The sequence below is a fragment of the Typha latifolia genome, chromosome 10, assembly GCF_019914945.1.
Source record: "Typha latifolia isolate L0001 chromosome 10, TyphaL0001v2, whole genome shotgun sequence".
Classification (NCBI taxonomy): domain Eukaryota; kingdom Viridiplantae; phylum Streptophyta; class Magnoliopsida; order Poales; family Typhaceae; genus Typha; species Typha latifolia.
This window is the reverse complement of record NC_133095.1, coordinates 2,362,845-2,385,296: the sequence shown is the minus strand read 5'-3', so window position 1 is coordinate 2,385,296 and position 22,452 is coordinate 2,362,845. Positions and strand designations below refer to the sequence as shown.

Genomic DNA, 22,452 nt, shown 5'->3' with positions numbered 1-22,452 from the left:
CCGAAATACAACTAGACTCGATCGAATTAGCGTTAGCTTAACTGAAGTCTAAAGCTCGCGAAATAATTTCCTACCCCAATATGATAAGGTGGAAACTGCATGCCATTACTATTCGTATGGCAATGTGCAAATGATGAGGTGAGCTGTAAAAGGAAACAAGTGACATAACGAGTAAAATATAATATTTTACCAATTAACTCCAAAAGGATGCACATACAAAAGCAGAATCAACATACATGGCAACCATTTTCCTTTTTTCCCTCAAAACTTGAGGATCCTACCATACTGTAGGATTCGAGTCTGGCATGCAGCAACCTACAAGTATTTAGGATAAATAAAAAGAATTGCTAACGATACAGACCATCTCTAAAGAGGAGAATTGGTGAGGGGTTGACTGCAAATATGTGAGTTCATCTGTCAAAATTTTCTGCGTAGATGCTTGCTCTGCTACCAACTGGACTTCATCTGTCAAAATTGCCCAGCTTAAAACCTTGAAAACTGTCTTTTATCATCACCTCCCTTTCGCCCATAAGGATTGACAGCATTGATTCCATGTCGGCCACCACTGACTTTCCGCATCTTCTTCCTAAATTTGGACGCACTACTCTCCAAGTCCAGATTCACTTTTGGAGGAGAAGTGAAACAGAAGGATGCTGCAACGTCCTGTCAAATGGCAGAAAAGTCAAAATCAGGCTATATAGAAACCTTCTCTTTATACAAATAAAAGAAACTTGAGAGCAGCTGAAGATAACCAAGTAGGTCTAGTAATAAGAACTAGAGTCAGGTTGCAGTCATTCATGATAATGAAGAAAAAAATCTTTCCAAAAATTTGGCGGCTATGTGAGTTCCAACAGTACTAGAGTTTAGGTTTAAATGAAACACATTCTGGTATACCCTACACAGTACATGTGCAAGTTCACTTTTACTTCCCAGAAAAAAAAGTCAATCCGATGCCTGCATAAACTTAACTAATTAACTACTGCATAGTATTAATCAAGTAGATCAGAATCTCCAGAAGAAAAATCTATATTGTACCTTTAGATTGAGGTGGTGCACATTGAAAATGTGCTTCATTGAGTGTGAATTGTATGATAGAATATACGACCTATATGCATCTTTAGCTGACTGACCCAGATAGTAGTTTTCTCCAACAATCTTCTCCTGTATGATACCTTCATAGGTGAGTTCCTGGTATAATTTATATCTTTCATGAAAAAAGGAAACTTTGTGCGAAGAGAATATACCAGGTGGGACTGCAAATTTGCCACCTTTTTCTCATTGAACTCATATTCTTTCACGGGAACTTTGGCTTCCTGGCAGTAGCAGTGGTATCAGTCATCTGATTTGTACCGTAGCAAAATGAAGTAAATATTCTTGTAAGAATAATTACCTTCAAATAGCTAAGAAACTGCAACTCCTCAGGCAATAGAAACAACAATGCATGTCCCTTCCCACCTTCCCCACGAGCTGTTCGGCCAACCCTATGAATATACTCCTGAAAGTACACAAATTGACATTTTTAAAGGTTGATGAAGAAGCTAGAGTTGCCAGCTCGCATTCTGCTATACTGACCTTTGGCTCATCAGGGGGATCATACTGCACAATCCAGTCCTGCATAGAAAAGAAAATCATTAAGACAACAGGAAAAGGAAGAAGGAAAAAACAGCACAAAGAAACATTGAACTAACCACATCAGGAATATCAAGTCCTCGAGCAGCAACATCAGTACATAATAAGATCCCTTTCTCTGCCTTGCAGAAGTTGAAAAAGGTGGCAGTCCTTTTCTCCTGCTTTTGTTTTCCATGGATATCCATACAATCGACCTGAATATATCTCAAAAGCTCTGAATGGTACTTGACTGAGTTGCAAGATGAAAAGAAAACCATAATCTTCTTCGACATATTTCTCTTCAGAAATGCATATAAAACCAGAAGTCTTTTGTTGCTTGGAATGACACAATATCCCTGCTGCAACCCTTCAACGGTAACCTGCACCACTGACCTTGTCAACACCACTAAAGGAATTAATAGTTTCAAGAAATAAAATTCCAAGATGCCATAACCATTCCTTACCCTTGACCTCCCATCATCAACTCCTATGTATACTGGTTTTTCCTCTCCTTCCTTTTTCTTAAATGACAACCGTGCAAAATCTTCAACCTGAGGTATATAAAATTGTACATCGAACTTCCTCACAAATAAAAGATACAAGATGGAAGAGAATAATGCAATAATAAAAGATGTGAACCTCTTTAGTCTGTGTAGCAGAAAAAAGAACCGTTTGCCTATTCTGCACATGAATAACTCAAAATGAGTTGATAAAATTACTCATATTATCAAAAAAATGCTCTACATCTTAAGTGTGATATATATATCGAATAGAAGAGTTCAAAGTTCAAACCATTGGCAGAATAGGCAAATAATTACATATACCTCTGGAAGGCGCTTAAATATTTGCTTCATATCTTCCTCAAAGTTGGCTTCTAATATCCGATCAGCTTCATCAATGATAAGGCACTATAACAGGAAAAGAATCACATATGATAGCCGATATAATGGTAAATGGCAAAACTAATCTTCAGCTAATCAATAACATAATGATTAAAACTGGCATGACATCTGAATGAACACACGCATAAAATGAACACACATGTAATCGTGAAAAGTATGCTATGTATCACCACTGGTTAGAAGAATTTAAGAGGTATGCATAAACATGGAAGGGTGGCCTCATAAGACATAATTGAGAATGATGATGCTCCCTAACTTCAAATGATTATAAAGCAATCAACTCAGGTATCTTATGGGAAAAAGATCAATAGGATTTTTACCAATGAAATAGCTAAAAATTACAAGCAAAGAATAATAGGGACTAAAAAGAAATTTCTTCACCTGTAATCTTCTATATATAAATGCACTAGTGTTTTGAAGATGATCCAAAAGCCTGCCAGGTGTTGCAACTAAGAGATTTACTCCCTTCACGAGATGCTCAGCTTCTCCTTTTCGTGAACTACCACCCATAACCAACCCAAGAGTCTGTGAATGATACTTCAAAAGGTCCTTAGCAACAGCATGTGTCTACAAGACAACAAACACCAGCTAACATGAGAGCTTTTCAGCAATAAGGAAAATACAAGAGTTTAATAAGCAATACTATGAAGTAAAAACTGGAATTTCACTGGATATTATGGATTTATTATAGGGAATATGTCTTTAAACAATTAAAGAGAACAAATAAAATAAAAGATAACAATGAAAGGACATTAGAGATTTGGGCAGTACCAGCCAATATTCTAGAACCAAATGTCTTTTGACTCATTTTTTGATGAAATAAAAGATAACAATGAAAGGACATTAGAGATTTGGACAGTACCAGCCAACATTCTAGAACCAAACATCTTTTGACTCATTTTTTGATGAAATGTTTGATTTCAATTTTCCACCCTAGTTGGAAAAATGAACAGCATACATGGAATAGTTGAATTATGCATTTCTACTTTCAAGTAGAAGTAAAAAATGAATAAGTTAAACTTAGAAAAAGAACACCCTACTAGTTAACACAGTTGACTGATCATCTATTTCATCAAAGGGGTGGGCAATCATGCCATTTTAGACTACATTTGCATCTGGCTTTCATCTTCGTCAATTAAATCAGTTTGAGAGTTCAAACACATCATGTTTAAGACTCAAAATCAAGGGTAACATCAAAAGAGGCAAAGAATTATCTGCTTTGGAATGCAGCTTGTGAAGGTAGACTTGATTGTTACATAAACCCGATCCATGGTAATGTAGAACTCTTCAGATTGACAACCAACATTGTTTTTTCCCCTAGAATCTGGACCCTAAAATAATCAGAATCTGGACATTCGCACAAGTAATCTTGTTTCTACTGATCTGAGCAGTCAAGACTGAACCATTTGTGTGGTAAGCAAATTGTTTTCCCAATTTTACTGATGAGTTCAGAGTTATAAACTTGAAGAATTTGATCCAAAACTATACTGAGGCAATGAAATATGCATACCTGGATAGCAAGCTCCCTTGTTGGACAGACTACAATCACTCCAGCTCCATTCCTAGGACTGAAATGAGCATGATACAGCAACTCCACTGCCGGAATCAAGAAAGCCAGTGTCTTCCCAGAGCCAGTCCTTGCTGCACCCATAACATCTTTCCCTTCCATCAGATGAGGAATCGATCGAGCTTGAATCTGCAAAAATGACATGCATCGTGAGTTACAGAAATATTGAACTATTCCAAATAAAACATGATCTTTACACAATGAAGTAAGCCTACTCCAAAACCCACATACTACCTTAGACCCTAACCGAGTCAAGCTAATTTACTAACATTTCTCAAATTATGCCCAATGTTGAACTCAGGAAACAAAAACCTCCTTACAATCCTAACTTACGCCACTCGACTGCAGAGAAAAGGGCTTCTACGCAATCAGGTCACCCTACTCTAAAACCCCACAAATCACCTTAAACCCTAACACCTAAAATATTCTAACCTGGGTCATGTTGACGAAGCCCATCTCCTTAATGGCCTTCATGGTTGGCTCGGAGAGGGGAAGATCAGAGAACGGTTGGTTGGTCATGATTCCCGATCCTTTCTTCTTCGCTTCCGTTTTCGATTTCTTCGCCGAAGGAGCTTCCTCTTCCTCTCCTTCTTCTCCATCATCGGTACCTCGACTCTGGCCAGGGTTTTGACCGCCTCCTTGTGGCTCTACTCCTTCGTCTTCTCCCACGACCACTTCATCGTCGTCGATGGCCTCGGCCATCTCCTCCGATTCCTTGACGACGGTGGCGGTGGACTTAGCCTTTCTCTTCTTCATCTTTTTCTCCTTCTTGGCGTCCATCGTTGCAGGACACATAGCGGCGAGAGAAGGGGGACGGAGGAGCGGGGCTTAGCGCTAAACCCTAGAATTTATTCTTAGTCGGGAAAAATTTCTATTTCACACCCTACCCTTTGATAATATTATGGTACACAAGTTACTCTTTACAAATAAAACCCTGTATTTACGAGTTTTTGCTAAACTAATCAAATAGCTAATTAAACAGAATATTATTACAGATAAACCAACCTTATGGATAGTTATGAAACTTTCCTCAGAAGCCCATGATTGGGTGATGATCTTAAATTGAGATTCTAAAGAAAATATTATTGGGCAAAAACAAACTTATTAAACCCATCTTGTTTGAGAAAGAAGACCCTGAAAGTTGCCCCTTTTCTTATTCTCTTTTATTTAATTTTTTGGAACAAAGGATCCTGAACTTTTATCCTTTGAATGGAAGTTTGCATAAGTTCATATTTCATGTAGAATTGTAATGATGCTGAACATATTCAACTAATCCATTGAAATTACACCATCTCCTGAGAAATTGTTTGAACATAATACACCATTGTACATGACATCTGATGCCGAGAAAAAATAAATAGTGCAATATCCATACAGGCTTTATCACACCACTAGATGGAAAACTAGTACCTAGAATCTAAATGAAATTTTCTGCAGCAAAGCTACCACCAAAAGATCAATTGAAAGCTCAACCTAGTAGAAGCAAGAAACATAACAGAAAAATCGCAAGCTTTTCCGCTAGATTATCCAACTTGGTTGCGGGTGCAGATGAGGAGGAGCCTGCAGGAGGTGATGCAGTATTGGTTGAGTTCTCCTTCGCGCAAGTGTAATTGCAGAGGCTTGGCCGAACAACTCGGTAGACGCCTTTGCTTGTTAAGAAGAAAACATCCTTGTTGTTATCCTCGCCAAATGAGAATATATAGCCTAGTGATGGAAATGAACTTCCAGCAACAGAATCACAGGCAATTGGAGAGTTCTTGGAGCAGCTGAAAGGAATCAATGTAGAGGTGTAGTTTCCGCTACTTTCAGGGGTCTCTGTGCCTACCCATATGGCTGTTGCATACAAGTCGGCGTAAATGTACCTGATTCCATTAACAGGGGAAAAAAAGAGGTTAAAACGATCCAGCTGAAGCAGTGGATCTAAAAGAACTGCAGAATACAATACTTCAGTGATAAGTAAATGTACACCTTCCAAACATGCATGGATCAGTTGATGACCTATATACATAGCCAGCAGTGATTGATGCAGATCCCACATTTGTATTTACATCCGAATGAGAGTAGCCCATGACGGGGAAGATGGGGTTTATGGAGCGAACTGATGTATTTCCTCCAGGAGTCCATGATGAATTATACAAATTATTTCCCTCATAAACTCGCCATCCGTAATTTCCAGATTTTGAGATCAGATCAACTTCTTCATAAGCTTCCTGATTTCATTCAGTTACAATCATTGAACAAGTTAAAATGACTAAATTTTTATGCATTCTCTTTTTGAAATAAGACAGGAACAGAAGGATGGTCATGGATCTGCAGAAATCATGCATTTCTTGGTTTCATTGTTAAGGATGAAATTTATGTGCTGTATGGAATTAAACCAAGTATAGAAAAAATGAGGCTATTTTTGAGCAAGTCAGATGATTTCGATCACTGATGAGGTCTATTAGACAGAGGTAAAAATTATACTGCAGTAATTATTACTTAGAATCCTCTACAGCATTTTATGATTTCTGAACTTTTCCTTTTTTAAGTATAAACATAGTTCTTGAAACACTAATATAAGACCCGTAGAGAAAAATTCCATGATTCAAAATTAAGATATAAGAGAACTCAAGAAATACTGAAATCACTCAGGATAAAATACCTGGCCAACATCTCCACAGAAAAAATAAGATGGCCTTTCTGAATCAAAACTGCATCGCCATGGATTTCTCAGACCTAAGGCCCAGATCTCAGGTTGGAATTCGCTATCATCAGCAGATGGATTGTCCTTTGGAACGGAATAATTTCCCCATAAACCAAGCTTACTTATTTCTGTCTGACCTAGAAACTGACCTCAGTTACAAAAGATGGCAGAATAGTAAAATCTATTATAGAGAGAATATGAACTGTAAACTAATCAAATTAGATAGGTATATGTGAGCTGATCTTTATAGTAAGGACTGTATATCATCTTAAGATTAGCTCATAAGAAAATTTGTAGTGAAACATGGCATGAAATGAGAGATCTAATGCCACAGCATCCTCGGATGCAACCATCACATTGCAGGAGTATCTCTACCAAATGATCTAGGAATTGACAATCCATTTAGTCAAGCATTGTTTCCTCACTGCTTGGGAATGTAAAATACCAAAAAGTCTTTTTAAGCTCTGGAAACTTCAACTGTTTCTTTTCTTCTGTGATTTTACAATATCACTTCAAGCAACACTGAGAATGAGATTACATTGGATGGTCTTGGAGACTCTAATATATCCTAAGTGGACCTAGGGAGTATCATGTTGAAAGAATTAGCCGTGCCATGTCTATGCCAGTCAAATCCAAACCTATGTCAACAACTTACATGCATAATAATGTGCAAAGATAAGGTAAGCCTTGTTTTATTTTGTGCATTACTAAACAAAACTAACAAAGATATGATTTACGAAGAAGGAACTAAAAGTACAAACAATCAGTGATACCATATTATGCAAATTTATGTGTATGAACAGTTCTTACAAGACATTTATGTTTGTAAATTTGTTATGATAGACAATGGTCTTAAACTAACATATGTCTTGCAACCTGAGATGCAATAGCTTGAATGAAAGTGTTAACTCACTAACTTTTCTAAAAACTTATTTATGCGGTTAGAGAATAATAGATTTTATATATTATATTCTAGTATTTATGTTCACTTCTGAGTTTGAGACAATATTGATAGGCTTAAAAAGTGGACTTTAAATTAAATTGATGAAGGTTTTATATTTTAAACAATAGATATGATTGATAGGATCCAAACTTAGGGCATTTGCTCTGTCACATATTAACACACTAATTACTTTAAAAGCTTAAGTTATTAAAGAACGGAATTTCTATATTTTATATTCCAAAATAAAGAAATAGAAACAAACAAACAAAAAGTTTTGTAGGAAACTTTTTCTAGAGATTTACTTGGTATGTCATCTATGTTAAGACGCATGATTTTTCCAAGCAACGACTTTTTGTTTTGAGCAAAGTTGAAAGGATCTCCTTTGTTCCCGCCATCTCCCATCATAAAGTACAAATATCCATCTGCAGGCCCAAAAAGAATTTGGCCTGCATGATGAGTTGTATATGGAAGCCCCATGGTAAAAATCCTTCTGACTTCAGATGGATTGGCAGTTTCAGCCTGAAAGCAGAGAGAAAAAGAGAACAGAGGAAGTTTGTCACCGACTTTCATCTAATAACAAGACAGATAAACAGCAATAGTTATGTCAAAAAAGAGAAGAGAATATTGCACAATGGGGATGATTAGAAGCTTACCTTGGAAGGCATTGATGAAGAACTATTAGCAGTATACTCTGCAATGACACTATGATATTGGCATGGTTGAGCACCATTATCCAAGCCAAGTTTTGAAGGATCACAACCCATTTCAGAATTACACGAACATCTACCAGAGCAGCTAGTTGATTGAACTTTATCGCAACTATATGATACAAAAAAACGTCCATTGGTCGTATAGTTTGGATGAAATGCTATACCCAGTAATCCAAACTCATTATCAAAATGAACTACATCAGTTAAGTCAAGAAAAGGGTTTGCTTCATCAAGTTCCAGAACTCCTCCAGATCCTTGTTCAGGGACAGTTGCCAACCATATCTTTCCAGCTTGGTTAGACAAAAAGATACGATTGGATCCATCAGGATGCGGAGCCATGTTAATGTAAGAACCATTCCCAATCCTCTCAAGACACAGTCCTTTCGGGGCTGGTGAAGTTTCTGTAGTGTTAAATGAAACTGAGTTACCATTGAAGCAAACTGACTGATCACTTGATGAGCCTCCAAATGCTGCACAAAAGTCATTTTCTGATTGCCATATATTGGTAAGTTTAGATGAAGAAGTTGGTAGGCCAGCACTTCCTTGTAATGGGGACTCAAAAGGAGAGTTTGCTATTGTTATATTCTTGCAAGTATCCCAAACTTCTGTGCAGAAGCTCTTGGTGGAATCCTTGGTAGAAGAGCTAGCTGATAATGTAGAGTTGCACAAGATGGGAACAGTTCGAAGCTTTGGTTCAGTATTGAACAGATCAGCTGAAAATGGATTACATTTCTGCAAATAACATAAGTTTGGTTTAACACATGGACTTTCATCTTCTTTCACAGTTTGAGATTGAAGTCTTTATACAAACAGATTGCTGGATAACCAAGTTAATCGAAGTGAGAGTCAACTGGATGCTTGGGGCTTATTTTTCAAAAAGAATCACAAGACATCATTTGCTATTAGTTCTGGAACTGATGAACTTAATATATCAGCAAAAACTGGGAGGAAGATACACCCAGAATATCCACAAAAGCATGGCAGAAAATGCACTGAGAGAAGGTAAAAGGAACTGAGAGAAAGGTGCCTTGACACACTCTTAACTGCATTCCCTGACCAAACATCCTCAACGCCCAATTACTTTGGAAAAGGGGGGGAAGTAGAAAGTCAATGATTTTAAAACTCTCAATTTAGATGAAATATCACCTCATATTCTGCATCACAATTAGTGCTCATGCTCATCTTGGTAATATCTGTTTTAATTATTTATTCTCTCACTGGTCAATTAGATAAAGATCACTAAAGTGATGAAAAAGTTGAGAGGCCCTAAACATGTCATTGATGAAAGCTACAAGATGTAAGCACCACCAACCAAAACAATTCAATTGCAGAAAAATAAAGCTTTACCAATTGAGAATCTACTCTCAGAATAACCAACAAAAGGACTACCTAAGCTTGTAAATTAGTCATGCAGAGTTTAATTGATAAATCACAGAAATAGCATCATTCTAAGATTTACAGCCACTCAGAGCTCGGAATTACCGCACAGAGAACAGATTTGACAATGGAGCCGCAGGAGGAATTGGAAATGTTCATCGACTTGAATTGCTTCTCAATGGCCGCATCATCGGTGGCGTTGCAGCAGCAGCTCCCATTATAAGCACAGAAGGTCAACGGCGCCTTTGGTACCACGGGCGGTCCTGCTCAAAAGCCCAAAGAGGCAAAACAACAGACATGATACAGACGCTAGGAGAGACATAAGAATCCAGAACAAAGCAGAAGGATAAGAGCAAACCCACTTGAATCTGTGCATAAGGGGAGGGAATAGCAACTGGGTAGGAGGAAAAGGAGGAGGAGGAGAAGATAACTCATTACTTCCCACCTCATCTGAACCAAAGGAGCCTCCTTTCCAAAGGCGCACAAGTGAGGCTTTCTTTTATTGGAGTCAGAGATGGGAAAAGCAATCATCCATGGATCAGCACAGCTTTGACTAAGCTCTGAGAACAACCTCTATTAAGCACTTTTTGGGGGATATAGTAGGAGACAGAGTCACAGAGAGTAGAACGGAAATCCATTGAAATGATTAAAAAAGGGAAGAGAGAGAAATATGTCGGCATTTTTAAAATCAGCATTAATATATAGCTTGTGGTTGTTGGATTTGTGCCAGAGAAGTAGATCAAAATGCTCAGAGAATATTGAAGATAAAGCTGTGAGCTTCAGTTACAAAAATTTACGTGAAAAATGGAAAAATATAAGATTATTTTCCCTCTTTGGTAGGTCAAGAATCAAGAAACTTAAAAATCGGGTTTGATAGTGACATGCGGGATCCATCTCGGGTGAGAGGTGAGAACATTTGACTTTAGTGAGTGTGACGGCGGTGACTTTGTATCCTGAATGGCAGTATCGTCTGCAGTTCCTGATGCAGGAATTACCTGCAGACCAAATACTTGGCAGCTCCTGATTGATTTATATGTTTCCAGAGCCACTGAACGTCTGCGAAGTGTTTCTCTTCCACTCGGGTCTATTATGATATCCAGAGATGAGGTAAGTAGATAGGAACACCATTGGCGGTAGATGCATAACAGTTGACTTTCCTTTAATTGGTTAAGATGCAGACAACACCGGTGCTTCAGCATACAGTCTCTTTTTGACTAAATGGAAGGTCGACAATATTGGAAAAAAAACATGAGAACGAATTGGGATAGGGTATGACCATTGGAGTTGGACTATTTTAAGTCTGACATATTACCATATGTCTAATTCATCTCAAAATTTAACTAATTAGGTGGATTATAAAACCACTGGCTTAAATTACGACTTCTAAATATAAATCGTTGACTCTGATTATTTAAAAAGTATCATCACGATTAAACAATTTTACTGAGATAAAGTTTTTAATTCTCTCGAGAAAAACAAAACAATTGTACCCTCATATTATTCATTATACTCACTGAAGAAAGATTATGGTATCTACCAACAACCCAGATTGAAGAAATATCAGCACGCACGTCAATGCCAGCTCCTTTCTTCAACTTCCACCAGGACAAGATTTAAGAACATCGAAATCTTATATTATTGGGTCCTTGCACATCACCATAATCGAGGAAAAGCATCTGCAATACGCCATCGAAGTATACCTTGAATGATTAGAATTGTCAGTAAACCGAAATGGCCGAGAATTATAAATCCTCTGTTCTCAGTGAATCACAGTTATCTACAACAAAGAGGAACTCATACAACACAAGACGCGATGTTTAGCTTATATAGGCTGCAAGATTGGCAAGAAATAAACAGCTCTCAATAATTCAGACAACATAACAGTTAACATTTCTTCAATTATTGATCCATTTGCAAAAAAGTGCGTAAAAGAAGCCAAGATCAAGCAACATGCCAACATCTACAGAATACACTTAAAGAAGATGATACAATTGGTTAGAGTAACATTTTCTTGACCATAAATGTCTAATATCCATTGACAAATATCTGGCTCTTGATAATAGAATCATATTCCCATTGAGGAAATTTCAAGCTCAATTTTGTACTTGAAGATAAGCCATTAGGTTGCAACTTTTAGATCCAATGAGATGTCCCAGATGTTTTGATCAGACAGAGGGCACGCATATTTAGCTTTGTCAGTTTGATATGCCAATGTTAGACAAAAGGGTCATACCGCCTATGGAAAATGAATAACATGAATATGGAGCTTTGAGGACAAAAAGTATAATTATTCTAGCCAGCACCACAAAGACATAATCACTGACATCTTCCCTTGCATTTGGGTCCTAAACCGGAGTCTGTTAACTTGCCATGGCATCTCATAGATGCCTAGCCTTCAAGAGCGCCCAGTGCTTTCATGTCCTCCAAAAAGGCTGTATACGAGTCATCAATACTCTGTGCCTTTGTTGTTGATGACGTCACCATTGAGACAGGCTTTCCAATGGTAGTGGTAGCTGAAGGTTTGGGAGCTGAAGCTGTTGCTGAGAGCTGCTGCTTCGGTTTTGTTTTTGGGTTTGCAGATTCTCTCCTTACACGCACGGATGCAGGAACCTGCACCAATGGACGAACTACTGATAATACTGCAGATAAAACTGGCATATGCAATGATATAAAGATATAATAAATAAAAAGGACTCTCAACCCTAAACGTAGCACAACAGATTGACATAGTAATATTGCTGAATTTATGGCATTTCCAGAGGTCATGACATTGAAACTTTTCCCTCTGTTGATACTTTAAGTACCCAAAAAAAACTGCCAAAATATAATTACTGAAATCAGCAACTCCTTTATCTGCTTACTGCATTAAACAGTAAGCAAATGGAAAATAGAGGAAAACAGAGAACTCGAGTTCTCAAGTGAAACATTGTAAAACTATCAATCTCAAATGCACAGCCTTTTCAAATGAAAACAAGAAACTCGACCAAATAAACATGAAAAGAACCAGCATTTGGAACAAACTTCAGCTACAAATGCTCTGACCTTGGAGCAAAGAGCTCCAACTGCACAAAAAGAATAATCGTTTTAAAAGAATGATGATATTGCTGTTATTCAGAACCCCAGCAATACTAGTTTGGCAATGTCTGCTCAACGTGCAAAACTTAATTATTCTCTAACCTACAGTAGCCTAAGCTTCTTTCTTTCATTTCTTCAACACTACCCTTTCTAGTTACTAATGCACTATTTGATAGGAATAAGAAACTAAGATATCATATTGACTATATAATTTCAAAGTCACAAGCCAATTTCCAGACAAGTTCGGAATGCACCGACTGCAAGGAATTAACAGAGTGAAGAACAAACCATAGCTGTCAGTTCTGGGTTATGTTGTGCTAATGGTCTCTTCACAACTGTTGATGCAGCTGATTTGACGTATGATGGTTTCTGAGGCAAGGGGTGGTTGAATGCAGCAAAGTCATCATCTTGAGCATTGAAAAGACCTGCCATGACTGGAGGCCTAGGAATTGGCGGTGGACCAGGAGGCATACCAAAAGGTGGCCTTGTAATTTGAGGAGGAATCCCTGGAGGAGGAGGAGGAGGAGGAGGAGGAGGCCTACTAGGAATTCCGGGGATCATCAGTGGTGGTCTCATATCTGGTGGAGGGGGAAATCGTGCAATTCCGGGAGGTAAAATGTCAGGTTGTAAAGAGTGGATCAGGGGAGGTCTGTGAGACAAGGGTGGTAGGTGTGTTGGAGGTGGTGGTAGCAATTGTGCCATTTTAGTATTTTCACTTCTTCCTGTAGCATTATCTTCCGAGGGTGCAATACCATATTGCCCATCTGTTGATTTGAAGGGCAATCCAGGGGGTGGTGGAGGTGGAGGGAGCACAGCTGTACCCTGAAAAAGAAGAGATACAAACTCAATAAAAAAAAAGGTGTTTTTTTTGTTAAAAAGGAAACTTTATTGCTTGTACTTAAGCTCTACCAAGATAAGGAAGAACCATGTTGACAACTGATCTATATAGACCACTAAATTAAAATGTTCATCATGCAAGTTTTCTCTAGGCATGTTACCTAGTGCTAGATGCCAATGCATTTAAGCTGAACAAAATAATACCCAATTAGAATCTTTCATATGTAGGCCCTCTGAAGCTGCACTTTTGCTATTGTCTACTTCCTCTACATTTGTGCTTATTGGTGGTAGCTGTAAAGACCGCTGAAGGGGTGGGGGTGGAGGAGGAGGTAACAATGTATGAGCTGCATTTTGTTCTTTTGGTGGTGGTCCTGGAGGAGGTGGAGGTGGTGGTGGCAGTATCAGAGCTTTTGCATCTGCAGTTGGCTTAGGTGGGTTTGGTGGTGGTGGAGGTAAAGGTATTGATGAAGCAACAGAAGAATCTTCCATAGAAGAAATTTCACCAGAGGTTGGCAAGGGAGGTGGCAGTGGGGGTGGTGGTGGTAAGGAAAGTCCTGCTTCTTCTGATTCTGGCTTGGAGGAAGATGCTCCAGTGCTTGAGGAAGCAGGTAATGGGATTCTAGGTCCTACACATATACCACAAAACTGAAATTTGGACTTGATATTTCATTAATTGTCAAAATATACAGACAAAGGTGGAAGAAGAATAGTAACCTATAGATGATTTGTACATGGGGGGTTTGCCCGGAGGAGGTGCCCCTGTTGGGTTTAATGTAGGATGATAATAAACTGAGTCCTGCAGTAAGAAGCCGGTTAGTTTGTCCACATTTAAGTCTTAAGAGAAATGACTTGGTTTAGAAACACACTTCAGGCTTTGGGTGCTTTGCTCTTTCATCTTCCTCTGCAGTGGACCGTCTCCGAGGGGGACCCAGGTGGCTGGTAACAAATACACATACAAAAGGAAATGACAAATAGGGAAAATCAATATGGAATATGAAATGAAAGTAGAGCAGATCAATGGGATAAACCTCACCTGAACATAACTGGTTCCTCACCTTTTTCACGCATTTTCTCTTCATATTCCTGTGTCAAAATTGAATACCAAATATTAAAGGAACAGATTCAGAAAAAATAGAATCAGTTTTTTTCGACTGTTTATAGTGGAATATGAAGATATTCTTATTACTTATGGAAATAATCAATCTCACTCCAACCAACTTGTCTAAAGTATTTAGGTTTAAATTGAACTCAGTTGAAGTAGCTTGAGATCATTTTAGGTCAATTGGAGTTCCATTATACTTATTGTGGGTCCAACTGATTCAGTTTCTGTTCAATTAGATTCAGTTGCCAGTCAGTAGAGTCGATCTCCTTTTCAGTCTAGTTTGATATCAATATGAGTTTGATTAGTCAATTGGCAAGCAGTTTACATGGAACACAAGAAATAGCACTAATAGAGAGATGAAGAAATTAAACATCCAACAATTAGCAGTTCCACCAAGAAAATAAGGAAAGAACAAAACCTTCCTTTTCTTCAAAACTAGGTTTAATGTATCCTCAAGTTGTCTCTTCTTATGCTTCCTTGCCTTGTCCAGAGCACCATCTGCCCCTGCATCGAACAGTCACAAATGCAACCAGTTCAAGTATCAGTACTTTATAAACTTCAAACAGTGCTGGATATTGGATACATGCAACAAATCTGGTTATAATGAAATAATATACAGAAAGGGACCCTGCATTATAGAAAGCTATTGATCAACGGATCATGTGAATTTGGATTTGCACCTAGCAAATCTCTTTTCAGCTCTATATAGATTAAATAACTAAAATAGCAGTGATCTCACTGAGGTCCTATCTTTGAAACATTAATTGTTAGAAGAATATTGGACATGAAGGTTTATCTGTTTAAATTTTAAAATGTCATAAAGAGGTGAAAAATAGCATGGATCAGTTCAAAATAGCAAGGATCAGTTCAAAGTAGCAAGGAAAGACTACACATTACTAGTAAAACTTTATAATGGAAAACACACATTGCAAACAATGTCTTTTAAGTCAACATGCTCCATAAACTGAACTCGTTTCACCAGTAGGATTAAGATAGCTGAGACTTCAGTAAGCATATTTTGAACTGATCCTTGCTATTTTGTATGTGATGCCCCAAATTTGTCACCATAGATTAGACCAAATTGAATATATTGCAATCATGAGTCTAAAACCCATTAAGCTTTGCAAAGCACTGCATATGGGGATTCAGATAAATAACAGCCAACTGAATACATTACACCTTACTCTTACAAAGCATGTCTAGCTAAACAAATAGATTAGTACATATATACTTTCACCAAGACAGCATGATTTATGATATGGGACGACACCAGCAATTTACCTCATGTAAAAGATGCAGACATCTAAAAAAAATAGAAAAGGAGGTAATCAGCTAAATCCTGATATTCTTGCTAATAATAAAATTAGAAAAGGTTAAAGCAACAATAGGATCTGCACTAATCATATGAAGAATATGATATGTCAAAGGCAATAGCAAGTACTCATCATTTCCAGCTTGTCAATCTGATCCTTGATGGCATCAGGGTCCTTCTTCAAGATACCAACCTCCCGTACCTTCTTTCTTTCTTTCTTGTTCTGTTTATATTATAAGAGAAAAGAAGAAATGCAACCATAATTTAGTGTCAGAGAGTTAGGATAGCAATAACCAGCAAGATAGATGATAGAACGAACAACAATGGAGACTTATAATCGCAATACTCATTTTGTATCAAATAGAATTGTGACTGAAAGAAATAATAGAGTTGTGCCAATGATAATTGCTCCATACACACAAATGCATATGATATATACGAGAGAGATACGAGAGAAAATTTAAGTAGCTTGACAATTGACGGTGTCATTGAGAACAAAAAATCATCGTATTTCCAAAGAAATAACAAACCCATGAAAGTGGAGAAATTTGGGTCAACATTCTAAAATTATCACATCCTCACTCATTAGAACATTATAGGCTGGAAAAGAGACAATTCATGTACTTGATTTTTGTGATATCAGAAAATAATAAGCATGGAAAGGAAGCAGATCAAACTTCAAAGAACTATGAGTCCCCAAGAATGCATCCTTACAAATTTCATGTACTGCTCAGATAACAACCAAACCATTAAATCCACCAAATATAGTAATGCCATTTGTTCTCCACTAGAAGTATCAAGAACTGAGTAGGACATAAATACTTTCAATGGAGCTGCAAAAGAAGAGCCTCTGAGAATGACTACAATGATTGCAATTAACTAATTTGTCTTTATTAGTTATTTTGGAGGTAGAATAGTCTGTAACAAAAGTCAGAAAACAACCGACATGAAGACAATAAATATTGCCCAGTTAATGACGACCAATTGATATAACTTCAATCAACAAAAGTTGAATTGAGAACAATCTTAGACTCGCATTGATATTTCTAATAAGATGTAGCTAAGCAAATGCCTGATGATACCAGGAATAGCATCAACAAAGCACTGGTATTAGTGTATAACAAAGTAAGATAATAACATAAGATATCTTGAAAGAACTCTAGAAACAAGGTTGCACCAGTAGGTGGCAAAGCAGCAAAGTAGTAATCTCTTGTTTGACTTAGACCTCAATTAACTTTTATTCAAGTGACATCCAGATAAGTACCAATTAGTAATTGCTACATATAATCTAGATTAGCACGAGAGAAAGACAATTGTATGAGAGGCAACTAACAGAACGAGCTTCTCTATAGTTAATAATTTTACTATAAAACCAGAAGCAACAAAGAATTCAATATTAACTTGGATTTTAGACGGCTAAACCCTAAAATCATTTCAAGAATGCAGTACATGCCCCAATGTCCAAACGGTGGAATCGACTGAAGCATTTCGATTTGAAAAATAGATAAATTTAACTTATTTCCACTTTCACTCACATTCTACTTTTCACAAGAAATTCAGAAAAAGAAAAATCTAGAACTCTTTCTCCCAATTTGCCTACACAAATTGGATAAAGAATTCAACTTTAATGTGCATATAATGCTCGAAGCGAGAGATACGTACAAAAGATTCATCCTAAGCATCAAAAGACCAATTAAATAACATTTCACGGAAGCATTCAATCCACTCAAAGAAGTTGTTTAGATGGGGAACATTCAAGTTGCAAATCAACAACAATAAGCCTTAAGGGGAATGGATTCGTAATTGCTTACCCTCTTCAGCTCCTTCTTGCGGAGCTCCTTCCGATAGGCGTCGGTAGGGTTCATCACCTTCCCTCCCTTGGTTGTCTTCATCTTGGCCGCCTCCGCCGCCGGTAAAACTGCCGCCGGTGAGATCGAACGAAGAAGGCGATTCTAATCAATCTCTTTGACCCCCTTACAGCGGCGTTCGCAATCGATCTCTCAATCGAAATCGCAGCAGAAAGGTTGTGGAATGTGGAACTGTTTCTTGCCCCTGGACTCAATTGGATTGGGCTACGCAATTGGGTAATTTCGATTCGAATCGCATACTTTCACTATCACCAGAGCCAGAGTTAACTCTACATTTCCAAAGAAATAGGAAAAAGTAGGGTATGAAATGTAAAACTGTTTAAATATATAGCTCGTTATGTGCAGTTTCTAAACTTTCCATGGATCCGAAACGTAATGGGCCTAAATATCTTAAGAACAAGCAATGATGCACAAATTCCACACAAACTGGTCTGCAAGGCCGATCGTCTCTCTGCAACCGTGACGACCGCCCAACTTTAGAAAATTAGGAGGGTATTCACTTATGACTTAGACTTAAGTTCACCCCTTGGTTGGTGACTTAGCTTGGCGAGTTAATTCAGCTAAACTAAATAGCTCAACGGTTCGATGGCACGAGGACTTGGAGTTTAGATTGAATGACTATATCTATTAGTTAAAAATTTAGTGAAACCTAAATACTTATGTATTAAAGGACGGTTGGCATTTTATCTTGTCTAAATCTAATCTTTAAACTCTTGAATAATCAAAAGGTTGGAATTCTATTTTGGTCGACCTTGTGCTCCAATGCTTCAAGCATTTTTTTCTCCCAGTCAACACATAATATTGAAATGAACTGAACTAGACTAAACCAATTTGCTTAGAGTTGGCCCTAAAACTCATGTAATCTGTACCCTTCCAACTTTTAAAAGTTAGTTGAGTGATAGTATTTCAAAGGATGATCGAATTGGTATGATTAGAATTATCAAATATAAGAGACAAATATATTAGTACATATTTGAGGACAGCTAGAACTAAACGGTACGAAGCAGCTCAAACAAAAAACCATGTTCTAATTTGGCTCCATTAATTTCATTTGCATAGCTTTTTAGTGTCTCTTTTCCTTTCTATTGCCCTACGCTTACAATTTTAAGACTCAGAACGGTACAAAATTATTCTCTCATCTTATGGAAAATTGCTATATTTATTGGAGCTGTAGAGTAAACAGCTTGACTTTCAACGAATACAAAAGAAGAGAGATGGGAGAAAGTGAAAGAGAGAGAGAGAGAGAGAGAGAGAGAGAGTTCTCCTTCTCCACCATCAAAATTACATGGCTTCTCATCTTTATCCTAAGTGCATGACCTTATCATATGACGCGGCCCCATCTTAACTTATTATTCTCGATGACTCAGAAAGATGCCGAGTTGTACTTTTCTTTTTTCTATAAAATTAAACTTATTGAAGTTTAATAGTGTCGACACGTAGACGCAAGGGAGAGAGGGAAACGTGCATATCCAACAACTCCAAATATCTAGATTTAGAGCTTGAGAGGGATTAATAAATTATCCTCCAACGGTATACAGCATCTTTTTAAATCCCATATAAATGCTTCAAAATATTATATGATTTAAGAATAGATAATTTAAGATGTATTCTTTTGTGTGTGGAAAAGATAATTATATTATCAGAGAAAAAGTATAAAAACATAAGCTAGCACCTGTAAATAATGGAAACAGACTCGACTCAAATTGAGGAAAAATCTTAGTCAATGCACCGAGCTCTGGAATATAATTTACTCCAATATTGGAGTCCAAAGAGGTAGAGAGTTAGACGTAGATGCTGACGTAGAGGTCATCGGTGTCGGCCATGCTCCTTTTCAAGAAGTCAAAAAGTCAATTTTAATTGTTTTTTTTGTTTTTGCTTTTTTGATCCGACAAATGAATCTTTGATCTCTTCCACTCATCTCTCATCCCTTCCGTCCTATATAGTATCGTGCACTAGTGTAGACCGGAATGCAATCGAGAAGCAGACAGAGAATCAATAGATAGATTGATAGAAGTAAAAGGATCGAGTGAGAGATGTTCGAGAAGATGGCAGGGGTGGGGTCGGCCATGGGCAGCCTCTTGTTCCTCTACACGATGCTCCGCCAGTTCTTGCCCCCTCATCTCCAGGCCTACTTCACCGCCTACATGAGCAAGCTGCTGTCCTGGATCGACCCGTACATCTACGTCAGCATCCCCGAGTACGCCGGCGAGCGTATGAAGCGCAGCGAGGCCTACGCCGCCGTCGAGGCCTACCTCTCCGCCTCGTGCTCGCAGCGCGCGCGCAAGCTCAAGGCGGAGATCGGGAAGGACAGCGACCGGCTGCTCGTCAGCATGGGCGATCACGAGGAGGTCACCGACGACTTCCAAGGTATGTGAAAGTGTGAATACGACACCGGCGGAAACTTTGCAACCAAGGCACCTATATATATATATATATATTTCTTTCTTTTTTCGCAAATTTATGATTCACACACAAACTTTTCAATATTTATATATTATTAGCCCTACCATAGGTCCATAGCCATTTTGCACTAAAATCTGGCCCTAATATCCAAAATATCTTCTTTTTTTATTTTGCGATATCACGTATTTTCCTTTTCACTTTGCATAATTACAAAATCTTAAGAGAAAAGGGAATGTTAATTAAAAATAATGATAAAATATAGGGTGTTCTTTAAAAAATTTGCACCAGAGAGTGATGCAATTACTTATCCAATACAAGGTACCAAGCTGTGGTGGACGTCCACCTCCCGGCCTACGCAGTCCACCTCGCCGCCGTGGCGCCCGGCGGCGAGCGACGAGAAGAGATACTACAGGCTCGCTTTCCACAAGCGCCAGCGCGAGCTCGTCATGTCCTCCTACCTCAGCCACGTCCTTAAAGAAGGCCGCGAGGTCACCATCAAGAACCGGCAGCGCAAGCTCTTCACCAACATCGCTAGCAACAAGTACGACATTTTATCCAGGGCGTCGGCGTGGAGCCACGTCGTCTTCGAGCACCCCTCGACCTTCGCCACCCTCGCCATGGACCCCGACAAGAAGAAGGAGATCATCGACGACCTCCTCGCCTTCCGGAATCGCAAGGAGTACTACGCCAAGATCGGCAAGGCATGGAAGAGGGGGTACCTCCTCTATGGCCCGCCGGGAACCGGCAAGTCCACGATGGTCGCCGCCATGGCTAACCTATTGGACTACGACATCTACGACCTCGAGCTGACGGCGGTCAAGGACAACACCGCGCTGCGCAAGCTTTTCATCGAGACGACGAGCAAGTCGATCATCGTCGTCGAGGACGTGGATTGCTCGCTCGACCTGACCGGGAAGCGGAAGGACGGCAAGAAGACAAGCGGAGACAAAGAAGACGACGGTAAGGAGAAGAAGAGCGACCCAGAGGAGAGCAGCAAGGTGACGTTGTCCGGGCTGCTAAACTTCATCGACGGGCTCTGGTCGGCGTGCGGCGGAGAGCGGCTCATCGTGTTCACGACCAACCATATAGAGAAGCTCGATCCGGCGTTAATAAGGAGAGGAAGGATGGACAAGCACATAGAGATGTCGTACTGTGGATTTGAGGCTTTTAAGGTGTTGGCTAAGAACTACCTCGACATTGACTCGCATCCATTGTTTGATACTATTCGCCAACTGCTCGAGGAGGTTAACATCACCCCGGCCGACGTCGCCGAGAACCTGACGCCAAAGTCCCTTAACGACGGCGAGGAGACCTGCCTTGGGAGTTTGATTCAAGCTTTGAAAAGGGCCAAGGAGGAAGGAAATGGAGAGAGCAGCAGCAGCGAGGAGACAGTGATCGACGCATCTCAAAATTGAGGATTTTATAAATAGAAGGCAAATGATTGAATAATTACTATTGATTTCTCTCTCTTAATAGAAAACGATACTAAATAAAATTAATTAAAAGTATCGGTAAAGATTTACAAATTATTTTTGTAAATTATAAAAGTAAATTAGTCATATTTTATTTCTCTCTCTCTTAGCTATCCATTATTTTATAAACAATAAAATTAATAATAAATTGGTGGAAACTAAACTCCTATTATTAAGGAAACCATTATAAGGATAAATAATAAAAATATACTTAAATCTTAATTTTTATCCATTAATCTAGTCACATATATAAAATATCTTATATATTCTTTAATTTATAAAAATTATTTTTAATAACAAATTGGTTAATATAGAATCAATCACTCTTTATAGAATCATCATCTCTATCATTTTGTAAGCATGAAAGAATCTCTCTTTTTCAGAGTTATTGCTATCGTGAAGCCTACGATTGCTCTGCTGCTACTGCTTGGATAATCTAGTGCATCTCTGCGGACTAGATTAATTTGGTAATGCGAAAAAGATTTCAAATTTTAACGAAGGCAATATCTATTCATTTCACCCCAAAAGTCAAATCGAATCAAATAACGCTAAAGAGAAACTATGCATTCCACTGATTAAGCCATTATAAG

The 22,452-nt window shown here is 38.4% G+C and overlaps 4 protein-coding genes across 6 annotated transcripts; 1 reads left to right on the top strand and 3 right to left on the bottom strand.

The window, feature by feature from the left end:
* Positions 1-165: 165 nt before the first annotated feature.
* Positions 166-4,949, bottom strand: LOC140796711 (DEAD-box ATP-dependent RNA helicase 27-like). The gene is made up of 12 exons (XM_073149790.1): positions 4,510-4,949; positions 4,021-4,206; positions 2,892-3,077; positions 2,433-2,516; positions 2,248-2,289; positions 2,073-2,159; positions 1,689-1,988; positions 1,573-1,611; positions 1,391-1,495; positions 1,245-1,313; positions 1,036-1,161; positions 166-663 (listed from the first exon to the last, which is right to left on the bottom strand). The coding sequence occupies exons 1-12, from the start codon at positions 4,870-4,872 to the stop codon at positions 484-486; spliced, it is 1,767 nt and encodes a 588-aa protein (XP_073005891.1). The 5' UTR covers positions 4,873-4,949; the 3' UTR covers positions 166-483.
* Positions 4,950-5,321: 372 nt separating this feature from the next.
* On the bottom strand, positions 5,322-10,864 carry LOC140796082 (HIPL1 protein-like). Of its 2 annotated transcripts, XM_073148944.1 has the most exons (8): positions 10,789-10,864; positions 10,156-10,353; positions 9,899-10,056; positions 8,360-9,148; positions 8,009-8,225; positions 6,722-6,900; positions 6,046-6,287; positions 5,322-5,939 (listed from the first exon to the last, which is right to left on the bottom strand). In XM_073148944.1, exons 2-8 carry the CDS (start codon positions 10,322-10,324, stop codon positions 5,546-5,548), a joined length of 2,148 nt encoding a protein of 715 aa, XP_073005045.1. In that variant the 5' UTR covers positions 10,325-10,353; positions 10,789-10,864; the 3' UTR covers positions 5,322-5,545. The 2 variants fall into 2 exon arrangements, with proteins under 2 accessions (XP_073005045.1, XP_073005044.1); XM_073148943.1 differs by lacking the exon at positions 10,789-10,864 and having other exon boundaries at positions 10,156-10,415.
* Positions 10,865-11,660: 796 nt separating this feature from the next.
* LOC140796400 (protein EARLY FLOWERING 5-like) lies at positions 11,661-18,473 on the bottom strand. 2 transcript variants are annotated; one of them, XM_073149430.1, is made up of 9 exons: positions 17,931-18,473; positions 16,249-16,342; positions 15,226-15,311; positions 14,739-14,788; positions 14,572-14,641; positions 14,420-14,501; positions 13,910-14,331; positions 13,157-13,690; positions 11,661-12,403 (listed from the first exon to the last, which is right to left on the bottom strand). In XM_073149430.1, exons 1-9 carry the CDS (start codon positions 18,009-18,011, stop codon positions 12,182-12,184), a joined length of 1,641 nt encoding a protein of 546 aa, XP_073005531.1. In that variant the 5' UTR covers positions 18,012-18,473; the 3' UTR covers positions 11,661-12,181. The 2 variants fall into 2 exon arrangements, with proteins under 2 accessions (XP_073005531.1, XP_073005532.1); XM_073149431.1 differs by lacking the exon at positions 17,931-18,473 and having other exon boundaries at positions 15,226-15,312; positions 16,254-16,271.
* Positions 18,474-19,722: 1,249 nt separating this feature from the next.
* On the top strand, positions 19,723-21,916 carry LOC140796125 (AAA-ATPase ASD, mitochondrial-like). Its single transcript, XM_073149004.1, has 2 exons — positions 19,723-20,354; positions 20,709-21,916. The coding sequence occupies exons 1-2, from the start codon at positions 20,021-20,023 to the stop codon at positions 21,803-21,805; spliced, it is 1,431 nt and encodes a 476-aa protein (XP_073005105.1). The 5' UTR covers positions 19,723-20,020; the 3' UTR covers positions 21,806-21,916.
* The last annotated feature ends 536 nt before the right edge of the window (positions 21,917-22,452 follow it).

Bases quoted from the DNA above. Each gene is read 5' to 3' on its own strand.
- LOC140796711 (XM_073149790.1), bottom strand. From the start codon at position 4,872: ATGTGTCCTGCAACGATGGACGCCAAGAAGGAGAAAAAGATGAAGAAG. The intron at 1,989-2,072 runs GTAAGGAATGGT...TCAGTGGTGCAG, and splicing joins TTGATGATGGGAGGTCAAGG to GTTACCGTTGAAGGGTTGCA. The intron at 1,314-1,390 runs GTAATTATTCTT...TGCTACTGCCAG, and splicing joins AGTTTCTTAGCTATTTGAAG to GAAGCCAAAGTTCCCGTGAA.
- LOC140796082 (XM_073148944.1), bottom strand. From the start codon at position 10,324: ATGATTGCTTTTCCCATCTCTGACTCCAATAAAAGAAAGCCTCACTTG. The intron at 9,149-9,898 runs GTAATTCCGAGC...TGTTATTTGCAG, and splicing joins TCAAATCTGTTCTCTGTGCG to AAATGTAATCCATTTTCAGC. The intron at 6,901-8,008 runs GTAAATCTCTAG...GTCAGTTTCTAG, and splicing joins TAACATAGATGACATACCAA to GTCAGACAGAAATAAGTAAG.
- LOC140796400 (XM_073149430.1), bottom strand. From the start codon at position 18,011: ATGAAGACAACCAAGGGAGGGAAGGTGATGAACCCTACCGACGCCTAT. The intron at 14,332-14,419 runs GTTACTATTCTT...GTATATGTGTAG, and splicing joins CATGTACAAATCATCTATAG to GACCTAGAATCCCATTACCT. The intron at 13,691-13,909 runs GTATTATTTTGT...CTTCTTTTTCAG, and splicing joins ATATGAAAGATTCTAATTGG to GGTACAGCTGTGCTCCCTCC.
- LOC140796125 (XM_073149004.1), top strand. From the start codon at position 20,021: ATGTTCGAGAAGATGGCAGGGGTGGGGTCGGCCATGGGCAGCCTCTTG. The intron at 20,355-20,708 runs GTATGTGAAAGT...ATCCAATACAAG, and splicing joins GGTCACCGACGACTTCCAAG to GTACCAAGCTGTGGTGGACG.